General features: G+C 46.0%; 1 protein-coding gene across 1 annotated transcript in view; it reads left to right on the top strand.

Moving 5' to 3' along the window:
- Window positions 1-15116, top strand: part of LOC114352794 (adenomatous polyposis coli protein) — a 46146-nt gene extending 31030 nt beyond the window's left edge. The window contains 11 exon segments of the mRNA XM_028304526.1: window positions 721-1493; window positions 2162-2256; window positions 2342-2397; window positions 2478-2743; window positions 3335-3403; window positions 3485-3564; window positions 4914-5026; window positions 6371-6585; window positions 7151-7260; window positions 8433-11185; window positions 11188-15116. Coding sequence (XP_028160327.1) covers window positions 721-1493; window positions 2162-2256; window positions 2342-2397; window positions 2478-2743; window positions 3335-3403; window positions 3485-3564; window positions 4914-5026; window positions 6371-6585; window positions 7151-7260; window positions 8433-11185; window positions 11188-13106 — 6449 coding nt within the window. The 3' untranslated portion in view covers window positions 13107-15116.
- The last annotated feature ends 345 nt before the right edge of the window (window positions 15117-15461 follow it).

Here is a 15461-nt window from a genome sequence, read left to right as displayed (position 1 = left end):
AAATTTATCTTTATCTAACATCTAGTCCCGAAATAATTAAAATTGTACCGGACAACTGATATAAAACGCACATAATACTTTTAAGAGAAATCTGTAAAATGGTTGTGGCAATAGTTAGCTTAAGGTCCTGCTGCCCTGAGCCACAGACGAATGTCCAATTTCATGATAATAAATAACTCGCAGCTCCGTTTCAATGGCCCCGAAGGACGCCGTCGGGTTTTGAAAGATAGGCTCCGCCCACATAACCTACGGGTTGTCCCCATCACCTGCTCCCCTCAACTTTTATAAATCTTTTCATGTGTTAACACAACATGTAACGTAAACGTGAAATGATAAAATGTTGAGCAAATTCAGCCAAAATTGTATCTTGAATTTGTTCTGCTAAATATAACTCCATTTGTCACCAAAACTAAATGAGTAGCCTTGACAACTGATACTTTTTCAAAACCAAAGATCGAAGCTCGCAGATCTACACTCGCGAGCAAAAATATGGAATCACCCTATTTGTTTCGAGCGATCACAAAAACTAAATGACTAATAGAAGGCAAATAAAAATGGCACCATTTTAAAGGTAATATTATAAACTTTAAATTAATACCACAGATACATACATAGTCATTCAGTTTTTAAGTTCGCTCGGTACAAAACACAAGGGGGTGATTCCATATTTTTGCTCGTAAGTATAGTATGACAATGACATTGGCATATTTTGTCCACCAGAGCCGGGCCAAATGGCGTCGGTGTTCGAGGAGCGCGTATCCCGGTTCGTGGTGGAACACACGCCGGCCGCCTTCTCCGCCGCCACCAGCCTCAGCAGCCTCACCATCGACACCGAGCCCCGGGACAAGGTCAGCCCGCGAGCCGCTCGTGCGAGCCCCACGCTAGTGTCCCGGGTCGTGGCGGAACACACGCCGGCCGCCTTCTCCGCCGCCACCAGCCTCAGCAGCCTCACCATCGACACCGAGCCCCGGGACAAGGTCAGCCCGCGAGCCGCTCGTGCGAGCCCCACGCTAGTGTCCCGGGTCGTGGCGGAACACACGCCGGCCGCCTTCTCCGCCGCCACCAGCCTCAGCAGCCTCACCATCGACACCGAGCCCCGGGACAAGGTCAGCCCGCGAGCCGCTCGTGCGAGCCCCACGCTAGTGTCCCGGGTCGTGGCGGAACACACGCCGGCCGCCTTCTCCGCCGCCACCAGCCTCAGCAGCCTCACCATCGACACCGAGCCCCGGGACAAGGTCAGCCCGCGAGCCGCTCGTGCGAGCCCCACGCTAGTGTCCCGGGTCGTGGCGGAACACACGCCGGCCGCCTTCTCCGCCGCCACCAGCCTCAGCAGCCTCACCATCGACACCGAGCCCCGGGACAAGGTCAGCCCGCGAGCCGCTCGTGCGAGCCCCACGCTAGTGTCCCGGGTCGTGGCGGAACACACGCCGGCCGCCTTCTCCGCCGCCACCAGCCTCAGCAGCCTCACCATCGACACCGAGCCCCGGGACAAGGTCAGCCCGCGAGCCGCTCGTGCGAGCCCCACGCTAGTGTCCCGGGTCGTGGCGGAACACACGCCGGCCGCCTTCTCCGCGCCTTCTAAGCGACAAAGCTTATTAGGGACCCCAACGCTAGTCTTTCGAGCGTCATGGTCTTTCCAGCGCCCGCGCAATGTTGACGCAGCGCTAGCTCATGCCAATGCAGCGTTTTTTCGGACAAGTAATGCAACCCACTCACTCCGCTATTGCATTAGTTGTTCGGCAGCCAATCTGACGCTGATCCAGCTTCGCATCGACGCTGCGCAGGCGAGGCGAAACGATGATGCTTGAAAAACGCTAGTGTCGAACATCTACTGCTGGACAAAAGCCTGTTCCAAGGATTTCCACAAAGACCACTGAGCTGCCTTTATACCGTATCCAAGTTATTCTCGCGACCTGCACCAGATCGTCCGTCCATCAAGTGAGAGGCCTGCCAGTTTTACATCTTGTGGTCTATTGTCTACCCCAACAGCTATCAATACCTAATCCACTACCCCTGAAATTTAGCAATTTTGTGGACTATCTCGATTACGATTGGTACTCCTACGGATCTTCTCCCCATACATTTAATTGAATCCGTTCTTACGTTTTAATGAGAAAATAAACTGGACTCCAAGTTTAATTTTGACATGTTGTTTTTATAGACTTCCCTCCGATTGGTGGATGAGTGCCAGCCAAACCCTTCCGTGAGGCCGATAGACGACCAATTAGAATCGGACTCCGAGAGAGATGAAGTCAGGTACAAACTAAATTCACTAATTTTTACTACAAATGAACATAAAACTTCTATAGAATATAAACTCATCTGTATTTTTGTCTAACAGGGACCATGTCCATCATTTACCACCTTCAAGTTCCACTCCCAACGCTCCATATAAAGGTAAGAACTAACCTTATATTTTGTCTTCCATTTTAGGTTTTCAAAAGAACCAATAGCTAACAATGAACAAATCCTTGCAGGCTCTCAAACGCCAAGCGACGTGTGCAAAGTATACTTCACCGAAGACACTCCAGCGATCCTATCCAAAGCGGGCAGCAACTCCAATCTGTCCGCGCTATCCATCGACTCGGCGCCGTCCGGGTTGCGTCCGGCAGCGCTGGGTGCGTCCGACACTAGTCCGGACGCCAGGAACGCCGGACAAAATGAGCCGGACACCTCTGATAGCTCCAACTTGAGCGACGCGGGAGATTTGCTGGAGGAGTGCATTCAGAAAGGGATAGCCAAGGTATTTTGATATCATTTTCTTTGTATATGGTGTAACATGTAAATGGTGTATAGTTTCTGAAGCAGTGGTTATTAATCTGTTATTGTTTCACTGTATGTTTTCCGAACAAAATAAAATAAAATAAATAAAATATGTACTCTTGTTTATCGACTTTTCTCCGTTTGACAGAATTTAGCACTTCTCAGCGTTTTGTACCATTTGGAACGCCATCTCGTAACGGAGTCATTTAGAGATTTCGGAACGACATCTCTTTCATTTAGAGAGCCATTTATCACCGATATTATATTAATCGATCAACTAAGATACTTCACCATCATCATCATTACAGCCACAGGACGTCCACTGCTGAACATAGGCCTCCCCCAATGACTTCCACATCGCACGGTTGGTAGCGGCCTGCATCCAGCGCCTTCCTACTACCTTTATCAGGTCGTCGGTCCACCTTGTGGGTGGACGTCCCACGCTGCGTCTTCACCATCATCTCAGTAAAAATCTCTTGGTCCTTAGAAGACTGGGATTCATGTTCTGTGACAAGAATGGCCAATATTTCTAACAAGACTGTCATTTAAAAATTTACATCTTTATTTCCAGGTTGTGAAAAACAAGGGACCTCCATCCGACGTGTCTTCCGTTCCCTACACAGTGAGAGGCGACGTTTATGTAAGATCTACGTTTCGTTAACTTGTGATAACAGAATAAGATTGAGATGAGCGTAAATAAAATGTTATGTTTCTTCTGCAGCGCTCTCTGCCGCCATATTTGAGGTCTTCCACTGAAACTGTCAAGATGTCCCACGAGTTTGCCAGGAATATTCGTGATAGGTGAGTTTTTTTTTGTATGTATTCTTATATTTAAGCCACGATAGCCGAACGGTGAAGGGGTCGGACTGGCCGACTCGTGATCCGGGGAACGCGGGTTCGGTCCCCGCCGCCGCTCGACTATTGTGGTGAGCTCACTCGTGATACAGGCATATTTAGCTTAGTACGAGGGGCTAACGGGACTATTCTTCTTCTTATTCGTTACGCTCTTGGCAGAGCGGTCGTGGTCACGTTGAGGCGTTGTTGACATCGGTTGTAGAGGCGGATACAACTCTCCGCACGATCTCCCTCCATCTCTCTCTATTGGCAGACTGTCTGGTGCAGTCACATACGCCGTCTCCCACTGCTGCTTTCACTTGGTCGGTCCAGCGCATTGGTGACCTGCCACGCGATCGGGTTCCTTCGACTTTTCCCTGGACGACCAGTCGTTCTATGGAGTTGTCATCCCGCCTCAAGACATGTCCGAAGTATTGCAGTATGCGCGACTGTACTACGGTTGATAAACGCTGAGTGACACCAAGCTCCTGGAGTATGGACACATTGGTATGGTACGGAACTCTGTCCATGATCATCTTTCTTCAGCACCACATCTCTAAGGCATCTATTTTACTGTCGTCGTCTTTAACTGTCGGCCGTTTGGTGTAGTGGTTCAGAACGGACTACTATGCCGATAGGTCTCGGGTTCGATTCCCGGTCGGGCAGAAATTGAAATGATGAATTTTAATTTCTGTGACGGGTCTGGGTGTACATATGTATAATATGTATGTATTTAATAATAAAAAAAAGTATATAAGCAGTATATCCGTTAAACTAGCACCCATAACACAAGCATTGAGTTGCTTACTTTGGGGCTAGCTGGCGCTGTGTGAAATTGTCCAATATCATTTATTATATTTATTTATTTATCTATTTTACTCTTTTCCAAGTCGCGTACTGAACCGCTGAATACCGCGTAATGAATGCGGTGACTCACTTTTTTTTAAAGATAATAATAGTCCCGCTATTATTATCTTAAAAAAAAGTGAGTCACATTTTGACTTTACTATGACGTCATCAGGTTGCAAACTCAATCGATTGGCACTTTATGGAGCTATAATTGTTGACATTCCACCAGCTCGCACTAAGCGTTTCGATGACTCTTTTATAATGCGAACTGCTAGGGACTGGAATTCGTTGCCTGCTGCTGTCTTTCCCGAAAACTATACCGGGCCTCTTCAAGGCGAGAGTGAATAGGCACTTACAGGGCAGATATGTACCATCCTAGACTGCATCCCACTTAACATCAGGTGCGATTGTGGTCAAATACCTGCCTTGTCATGCATAAAAAAAAAAAGAATAATAATTGTTTCCAGCCGCAGCTGCAGTTCAGAGCGCGGTCCCGTTGCCAGCCCGCCGCCACTACCTCCTCGGCCCGCGCCCGTGCCTGCTCCGCCGCGTCCGCCTGCACACGACCCGCTCGCTGCCGGTACGTACCAACTAAACGGACTTACTTATGCTTACAGTGTAATTATTTATCCGAGCATCTTCTCTGTAACTTGTCTTATGCTGGATTTCTATATTCAATCCTAATCCAAATCAGACGGATTTGGATTGGTTTTTCATGTTTGTACATTTTCATTTATTGTTTATAAGACTATTTAAACAATATTAAAGTGTAAATGCATCGAACATTTTGGAAATTTGATCTACAATTGAATTCAATTTGACAGTTGTAATCCGGATTTGCACAAGAATTGAATATGGGAAACGGGCGTTACTCTGTAACTTCTTGCCTAACGGCCGGTTCACACATGTCTCCGTTGTACTGTTCCGTTTTATCGTGTACGTTTTTTTTCGTCGATGGCGTATGTAGTTGTATGAGCGACAGTAATACATACATCGACGAAAAAAACGTACACCATAAAAAGGAACAGTAAAACGGAGACATGTGTGAACCGGCCGTTAGACAAGAAGTTACAGAGTAAGACAAGTTACAGAGAAGATGCTCGGATAAATACCACTAATATTATCCCTTAACCTGGCTCTGGTATCCACAGAGACCACATCAATTTGAACCTTATGCTGTGAAGTTACGGTTGAAAACCAATGACTTTTTTTGAACCTGGTTAAGGGTTAAATTAATCAATTTAATAATAACCCAGATACACGTAACGTAAAGCTAAATTAGAGCAAAAGAGATAGCAATATCGATAGAGAGCGTAAGCTGGGAAACCGCAATGTAAAATAGCGGTTTGGAAATGTGAGCGTTATATTACGCATGCTCGGACTCTTTTATTGAGCTAGAATTCTTTTTCCCTAAATACCCAAATTAACATGCTATGTGTAAGCTACAGTTTTCTCCTAAACTTCTTACTAAATACCAGCTCTATACAGGGTGATTTTTGTACCAGTATCCAAATTTTCAGGATCGACTCAGAATCAGTAACTTAATTGATTTACGTAAAGAAAACAAAATTTTTCTCCATATTTAATTATTTTCATCCGCTGCGCGCGGTTTCCAAATTGACTCACGTGGAAAATTTGCGTCGTTCATGGAAAAAAATGTACACACAGTTAACTGCAAAGCTAAGAGACATAATGGTGAGCGAAAATAAGCAATAACCTTTAAAACTTAGATATGGGCACCCGCGAATTAGACTTTCAATAATTATTTTTTTTGCGAAAAATACCACAATTAAAAATAATTACGATAAAGTTGTATTGTCAAATTGTTCTAACGAGCTTATTAAAAAAATTTGGATACTGATAACAAAGTCACCCTGTATAAACTTCCAAAGCATAAGTTCTAACACTTCTTTCTCTCCATCAGGTCGCAAGAACGCCGACCGCTCAGTGCGCTCGCGCGACCTCGGCGCGGAATCTGGTAGCTCACTAAGCTTAGAATCCTTTGGATCTACGGACCGCGAGTTATTTGAGGAAACCGTGCAAGCTGGGCTACCGGAGCGAGCGCGCCGCCCTGCACAACCACGAGACGGGTCTCTGAGCTCGCTGAGCAATGACTCCTTTGGATCTACTGACAAGGAGGTGAGTAGCTATTATCAGGGAACAAAAAATCCGAACTAGCAGCTCGCTAAGGTTTCCTGTCTGCTGGAATGGAGCGAGCATCTAATGAATAGATACGGAATGGAGTTGCAGTCTGAGCTTTTCATACGCGAAGTGAGGCCGCGGCGTGTCATTCGATATTCACGCTCTGCTCCACATCGCTTCCCTACTCCGGTACTTGGTTCTGTATGATTTTTTAAACCAGAGGGCCTAGTGTGAGTGAGCGCTCACTAGTAAGCGGTCAAAAAATGACATTAAATGTATGACGGTTGTACTTGTACAGCGCCTCTAGCGGAAAACGTTCAAAAACTAAAATTTTCATACATTTTTTGTAAACTCACACTCAGCCCACTGTTCGCAACTCAGGAAGTTTGATGAAAGATGGAGATTTTACCACGTTACATATTATGTGTTTCTTATTTATAAATAGCATTCATGACAAGCAACAATTCATTGATAAGCAACAAAACTTGAACAACTTTTCGCCCTGTCAATGCATAATAGACGCTACATCACAGACATTACAGCACAATTTACCTGTCGTCAGGTGTTCGAGCGCTGCGTACGCGCGGGCATGCGGCGCGGCCGGCCTCGAAGCGCCGAGCGGCGCCCGCCGCGCCCGCGGCTAGCGAGACACCGCGACCACGAGCGCGACAGGTATGTGATACTAGTTTATGGACTTTAAGTCGTAGCGATACGGTTCAAAGTAATTTGAGAAATTGTGTTTCTTTTATTTATCAAACTGTAAATTGTTAACCGTTTAGCCTAGTGATTCGCATGCCGAAATGTTGTTATGCCAAAAGCTCGAACGCCGCAAAATTCAAATATTTAACCTAAACGCAGACGCCGATAGTTGGGTCCAATTTTAATTTGTATGAAAATCAAATCGGTGTAATGTACGCACTTCCATACATGTCCATTGTCCATACTGATTAACAGCCCGACCCAACTATCGGCCAACTAAAAATCGGTGGTCTGCGGCTAGGTTTAAAGGTACGAGCATATTATTGATCTGAGTGTTTCTGTAAAAAAGTATGAAGTATGGTTATCCGTTATCTAGTATCCATTATGTCAGCTGTGCTTAATTTCGGACTAAATAAAACATCTAAAGATTATTCATCATCATCATCATTTCAGCCACAGGACGGCCATTACTGAACATAGGCCTCCCCCAAAGATTTCCATATCACCCGGTCAATAGCGGCATGCGTTTAGCTCCTTTTCGTTACCTTTATGAGGTCGTCGGTCCACCTTACGGATGGACGTCCAACGCTGCGTTTTCCAACACATGGCCTCCACTCCAGTAGCCTTATTCACGTAACAAATCTACAACGACTAAAAATTGCTGAGTTGCGATCCTGTCGAGTACTCGTTCTATCGAAATGACTTTTGAGAATACGGATTAAGAACTGTTTTTCAATAGGATGATTTCTAAACGTCAACGAGATTTTGACTGTGTCAAAAAACCTCGCTGCCCCATCGGTCGTCAATTCTGCGCACTATGTGCCCTGCCCGTTGCCATTTCAGCTCGCTAGTCCGTCAGGCTATGTCACCGACTTTTAGTTGGCCGATAGTGAGGTCGGGGCGTTAATCAGTATGGGACAAGATGAAAGTGCGCAAAGTAGAATCGAGCCCAACTATCGGCCTACTAAAAGTCGGTGGTCTGCGCCTATGCTAAAAGCGAGCTAAAGATTACTCATTTATGTAATTACGGGACTAAGCAGTGAACTCTAAACACAAGGGCTGCCACAATAGATCAAACCTGGTCGAGCTGGCTCAAATGAAGGCCCAAAAACCAATAATAATAAATAATAAATTTTCGTGTCCAGACGAGCCTCAGCCGACCGGGCCCTCCTCCGCGACGTGATCGAGCGCGGCGCGGCGGCGGGCCCCGCGCGCCACGCCCCCGCGCGCCCCGCCCCCGGCCCCGCCCCGCCGCCAAAAAACGGGGCCCCGCCGTCTGCGCCCCGCGCGCGCGCAGGCCGCGGCGCCCCCGCGCGCGCCACACCTGGCTGTGACACAGGTCAGACCACAACCTCTCTAGGGACTGACGTACACTCTCTAGGGACTGATGAACAGGACCCTGAAGCACCGGATGATTCAGCCGGACAAGATCGAGCTCCGGGTCCCGATGCGCTCTCTCTAGGGACTGACGTACACTCTCTAGGGACTGATGAACAGGACCCTGAAGCACCGGATGATTCAGCCGGACAAGATCGAGCTCCGGGTCCCGATGCGCTCTCTCTAGGGACTGACGTACACTCTCTAGGGACTGATGAACAGGACCCTGAAGCACCGGATGATTCAGCCGGACAAGATCGAGCTCCGGGTCCCGATGCGCTCTCTCTAGGGACTGACGTACACTCTCTAGGGACTGATGAACAGGACCCTGAAGCACCGGATGATTCAGCCGGACAAGATCGAGCTCCGGGTCCCGATGCGCTCTCTCTAGGGACTGACGTACACTCTCTAGGGACTGATGAACAGGACCCTGAAGCACCGGATGATTCAGCCGGACAAGATCGAGCTCCGGGTCCCGATGCGCTCTCTCTAGGGACTGACGTACACTCTCTAGGGACTGATGAACAGGACCCTGAAGCACCGGATGACTCAGCCGGACGAGATCAAGATCAAGGTCCCGATACGCTCTCTCTAGGGACTGACTCAGCACCCGGCGACCGCGGACAACAAGCTCCGGATGCAGTCACGGCCAGAATTGAGGACAACGATGAAGATCCAGAGACAGAATTCGGCACAGGTGATGTGGAAAACGGTGAGAACCTAAACCCAGATGGAACGTCCAACGGTGAACACGTAGTTGGATTGGAAACCGCTGAATCAGAAAATTTCGTCGCCTTAGCTGAAACGGAAGCTCCTGTGAATATGGACACGGAATGGGACGATGCTGCTCTGGATCTAGACGCTGCACTCGTGCTAGACGTCGATGACTCGGCTGACGAACACCACACAGCTGATGACGCTGAAACAAATGAGTATCTGTTCGATAACAACATGTCGCAGAGCACTCACGTTAGGAACGCAGAAGAAACATTCAAAATACACTCCGACGCCTATCACAGTATCCTGCAAATAACCGAAGACGAAAACGCAACACAATCTTCCAAGCCACAAAACCGGGTCCAACCTTTCCAGTACAACATTAGCCACGATGATAATTTCACAATAAACGTTACCGATACGAGTCCAATTTCTAAAACAAGTCAAATAGAAGACGCAGCAGATTTGCTCAAAATGTTAGAAGAAACTGGACCATCGAAGAGTTCGCTCGCCCCGTCCATAGACCCACTGTCGGCTTCCCGGGGATCCAACGAGTGCCTGGCCCCGAGATCCGCGAATACCACCCTAGAATCTCTCCCGGGAGACGATCTGGATAGATCTAATGAGTCCTATGCCGACGTCACAGATGGATCTTGGAGCGAACCCGGATCCCCTAAAGCTATCGACACGGGAACCCTAACCAGGAAAAAGAAGCACGAACCAGAGTGGGTCGATATAGGAGCAGGGAGCAAACTGCCGAAACCAGAAGACAAAAGTGCCGCAGACACGTGGAACGATGACACGTGCCCCGATGACGTCACCTTCCCTACGATCAGTGGGTCAGTGCACCTGATATCATCTATTCGGAGTGAAGTTGTGGATGTGAACACTACACTACCAGACCTCTTGGAGAAGAGTGAAGTAGTCAATATCTCACTCTCGCGTCCAGATTTGACTGAGAAGTTGGGTGGAGAGCATACTGAAGTTGAGGAATCGACAAGGATCACGCTCGATGACGTGGCTGAGCCGAGCTTCGCGTCGCTAGTCGATGATGGCGAACACAGGTTTGACTCGATCATATCCTCGGCCATAGAAAAAGAGGCAGCCAGACTCGCCGCCCAGTTAAAGTTCTCGCAATACGGCATGGAAAACAGTGTCACGTCGTTGACGTCACTGGACCTGGACAACGTTAGACCTCCATCCAACTTGGGCAGTCTCTTATCCCTAAGCGCTTCAGGACAATGGGAGGAAACAGCTCCGAATACCAAAAAGTCTCAAAAAAGTCGCAAGAAGTCCCTCCCTGTAGCATTCATGGTCAAACGCGCATTGAGCAATTCCATGCATCAAGGCAGCTCTGAACATTTAGATAGCAATCCCGTCAGCTTCCTAGACAATGTAAAACCTCCTTCGGAAATGGAAAACATAGACATGGAAGGCAGTATGGTATCAGTGTCGAGCATAGTATCAGAAGTGGCTGAGATGAGGGAGAAAACACCCGTCGTGTTTGACTTGAAGCAGCCAATACAAGACTTCCCGCTTTGCAACCCTTACGCAATCTTTCAGGACTTGGATAAAGTCAACCCTCCATCGCTATTTGACGAAATGGCTGAGTCTACGATAGAACTAGAGCCGACTACCGCTCACCAAGTTTACGACGACTGCATCTCGAATACTTTAAATGTTGTAACAGATATCCCTTCAGGGTCCGAAAACTGCACGCCTTTGCCTTCAGACATCAGCAGTGTCGAGTCGACACCGAAAAGACAAAGAGACCCGCACTATTTGACCCCAAAAGAAAAAGATACCACTCTAAAGATAGGTACCAAACTTACACTATTACGGATACCGTGACGGAAAGTGATATAGTTCTGGAAGTTGAAGAAGACTTCGTGACTTGGACCAAGTCGGAAAGTGACAGATCTGAGGAGTACGTCACTGCGTGTTCTGATTCTAAATCGAAGAGGAAAATTAGTGCGAAGCAGAGGAGGTTAGAGGACAGAGCTAGGTATCAGACTCAAACCGTTAATATTCAGAATATAATTGCTGAAACGTCGCAAATTAAAACACCCGACCCGCACATCGAGAGTCTGAAGCAGAGGCTGGCTGCCAAAAAGACCATGAAACAAAAACGCATAGAAGATGCAGAAAGATTTAGAACTAGAACTCTCAGTGAGGACATCCCGCCGTCTCCAACGTTCGTCACAAAAGACGCTAATTTCGAAAATCTCGAAACAACCACTGGCTACGACAGCCTGTCGTCCAACGAGTTGAATCATCAGCAGATTCTGGATGAGAGGCAGAGAGACGATGACGTGTTCTCGAGGGACGCGGACAGCGGCCACAACGAGGACGACTTCGAACTGAACTCCACCCAGATGCAAACCTACACGAAGAGCTTCAGAAACTATTTGCCAGTGATCGAAAGCCCGGCGGCGGTAGACATGTGCGTAGTTAACAATTTGAAAAATATTGAAATGACCGCATCGTACAGGCGCACTATGCAAGCGCAAGCCGAGAAGAATCAGCATCCGAGCAGCAGCGACTTCGCCAGTTACGAAGGCGACAGCAACTCCGAAGACCGAGCCCATTCGGAGTCGGACCAGGAGTCGGGCATGTCGCGGCCCAAACCCAAGATCATCAAGCCTAGCTCGAGAAGGGACGAGAGCTTAGATAGCAACGAATCTTTAGAAAAGGACGAAGCTCCCAAAGCTATCAGGGGCAGAAAGAAAGCGATGTATGTGTCCCCCTACCGACGAAACACTCCAGCCGCGAAGAAACCGGCCGCAGCGGCTCCTTCCAAACCCACTCCAAAGAATATCACACCTCCAAAGACGGCCACCAACGTCAAAGCTCATCCTAGTGCCAAAATACCGAACAGAACGCCCACTGCCTCCAGAACTCCGAGCGCTAACACTTCCCCGAAGAAATCTATACCGAACAGATCGCCGACCAAAATAGCTCAACAGAAGCCCGTGTCCGTTCCGCTGTCGACGCCGGCCAAGCCTCTGCCGCTGGAACGGCAGGGGACCTTCACCAAGGAGGAGAGCTCGGTGCCACCCAAGGACTTGCCCGTTCCGGACAAGAAGAGCACTGGGCCTCAGTACGGGAAAGCGACGTCTCCGACCAAGCCGACCGCTTCCAACACCTCCCCGTCTCGCTTACCGCAACTGAACCGGTTCTCGCGGCCGGCGGCGAAAGCCGCTGCGAGCAAGCCGGCGCCAAAAGCCACCGCCAAGAGGCCCGCGGAAACTCCCATGAAGAGCTCCCCGTCGAACCACAGCCTCCAGAGCAACGACAGCGGCAAAACCGTCACCCTGGCCTCGAGGAGCTCGCGGCAGGGGAGCACGTCGAGCGTCAACTCGGTTCAGTCGTCGAAAACGAACACCAAAGACGTGGAGAGTAAGATCGCGAGTTTGTGGAAGAGGGTGGAGCAAACTAAGAAGCAGCCGAGTAAGCCAGACAAGCGGGTATGGATCGAGAGCGACAAGCCGGAGACGCCGAAGCTGATCCGAAGCTCCACTTTTGAAGGGCAGCCTAAGCAGAGCACGGTAGCGAGCGCCCAGAAACAGAAGTCTGCTATCGGCATCCGCGTGTCGCAAATCCCTAGCTTGAGGCCCAAAGCAACACCCGCCCGCACCCCTGCCCCTGGCACAAGCGCTGCTAAAAAGCCGGCGAATACGCGGGTATTCGCCAGGAAACAAGTGAACGGCCAAGTAAATTCGTAAACGTTATGTTCTGACGGCAAGTGATTTTTTATGATGCAATATTCTGATGGACTTCAGCATGAAGTGATCTATCGAATTTAACTTTCGCAATGTTGTATCCTATAAAATACGATGATTGACTGATGTCTTCGCACGCTGAAACGTAATTCTTGTAGATTATGTAAAACGAATGATTGAGCAATTAACAGTTGATTTGTGATGCTGATTATTTTGTAATTTCCATGAAAAGTTTACAGATTGTTCGCTATTATTTGTTTGAAGAATGTTTATTGTGAAACCATGTTAGTGATTCCTTATGATTTTATTTTATAGTAGTTTTATTGTATATTTGTTGCATTTATTCATATAGGGACTAAAAATTATATATTTGTACCTACAACTAAAGTACGTAATCGTTTATTGACTGCAATTTTTAGTTTTTCTTAGAATATGATATAAAGACTTATCACATTTAACGAAGCCGGCATAATATTATTTTTATACACCTACAGATTGTTTAGTGATAAAATGATGTTTGATGTATTTTACAAACTGAACTGCGGATGGCGTCAGTGCTCCTTGTAGGTGAGAAATAACCAGCCATTGCTTAGTGCAATTATATAATTATAATACAAAAATAATTAAATTGTACACTTTAATGTAGGATGACTTTTATGAGATAAGGTGTTACAGGGATATTGTCGACGCCACCATATTATAATCTCACTAATGAACTCAATAGTTGGGTGAGCGGTTTTGTTATCTTTCGATATTGAAATTATAATATCGATGTCTACACAATATTCCTCTGGCTCATTGCAATGAAGCCATGCTTTTTATCGAAGTATTTTACTATTTCTCAGATGTAGATGTAATAAGTATATTTTTAAAGCTGAATTCAAAGACCATTTTAACAGACGCGTTTTCAAAAACCACAGCACAGCTAAGCTTGAATCGCCAAATATTGAAGGTGTTCGGGAAACGAAAGCTTCTACCGTGTCAAGTGACAAAACATTAGTACAATAAAGTCAATAAATCACCAACAATTTGAATCTTATCAAACCATACAGCAAAAAAACTTCGCATTTTACTACATACCATTTCAGTTGAGAAAATTGAATGTTTCTCGCTGAAATAACCAAGTAAAATGTCGCCCGCACATTTCATTGTAAATATTTCACACCACAATCGTAGTTTTTAAGGTTACCATATAAATACAATTTGTATATTTTTCATAATTATATTATAGCAAAGGAAATGTCACATCGCTTCTGAGTAAAACTGCGGGCATACCTGTGCGTATGTCACAATTTTTTACGTCTAGTCAAACTATGGATAAGCGGGATTCATAGAAAAATTTCGGCTAAGGAGAGTAATTTTTACAAAAAAGGATCGTATCGGTTGTTATACCAATCCATGTAATCGGTAGGTTTAGCTGGCTTCCTCTAGATAATACTTCCGAACATTCTAAGACTTTGTATTGTTTAATGTTGTAGATCCCACGAAACTTCCACTCCCCTAGCTTTATGTTAATGAGGATCAAAAGCATGTTCCCTTGAGAACGAGAGCAATACCCAATGTAATGTAGTACTTGGCGTGGAGAAACGTGTCCTAAGCAATTTTATTGTAACTTTATAATTAAGTATGTATTTAGCTTCAAATATTTCACGTTTAGAAAAGATTTTTTGTAACAGGTTTATTAGAATTATTGTAGTCTGTATAATGAATTACATCACATGTTAAGATTCTGTTGAATTATTTTATATACCCATGTATTTATTTTTTGAACTTTCGAGTACCTGTAGACCCTTCGGAGAATTGCGTGACGATAATCATCTATTATTTAATTTATGTATTGGGTTTTAAAATAATTCTGTATTTTGTTTATTTGACGTGTGTTGTTTCATTTGACTACTCTAAACACTGTAGTTCATCGCCATCCATATTTTCATGATAAAAGCCAGTTTAGTTAAATAAATATAATTAGTTGTAAGGTACCTAATTTGATGGTAATAAATGATACTTACCTCATTTTTGGAATTTTATTTTTATCCTATCATCCTTATAAGTTAACAATGTTCCTAACCTAACGACTTTTTAACTTACTCTCTTGGGAAGGAAAGGTGTAAAATAAAACCACCAAAATACATTCACATAGTAATATATCGTATTGTTTAAAGATCATGTAACACAATCAGATTTGAGTGGCATTCTACTTAGAACGGAACGTAACATGCATACATATTATTATTTTTATTCGTAATATCTTATATGTAAAACCTACTTCCCTTACAAATATCTGCTTTATAATAAGTAACGTACAAAATATAGGTATATAACGTGTAAACTGTAAAGTTGTATTATAACAAAAACTAT

The sequence above is a fragment of the Ostrinia furnacalis genome, unplaced genomic scaffold, assembly GCF_004193835.3.
Source record: "Ostrinia furnacalis isolate ACB-3 unplaced genomic scaffold, ASM419383v2 OfSCF1453, whole genome shotgun sequence".
Lineage (NCBI taxonomy): Eukaryota > Metazoa > Arthropoda > Insecta > Lepidoptera > Crambidae > Ostrinia > Ostrinia furnacalis.
The sequence above is the reverse complement of the archived record's forward strand: the minus strand, read 5'-3'. Positions and strand labels throughout refer to the sequence as shown.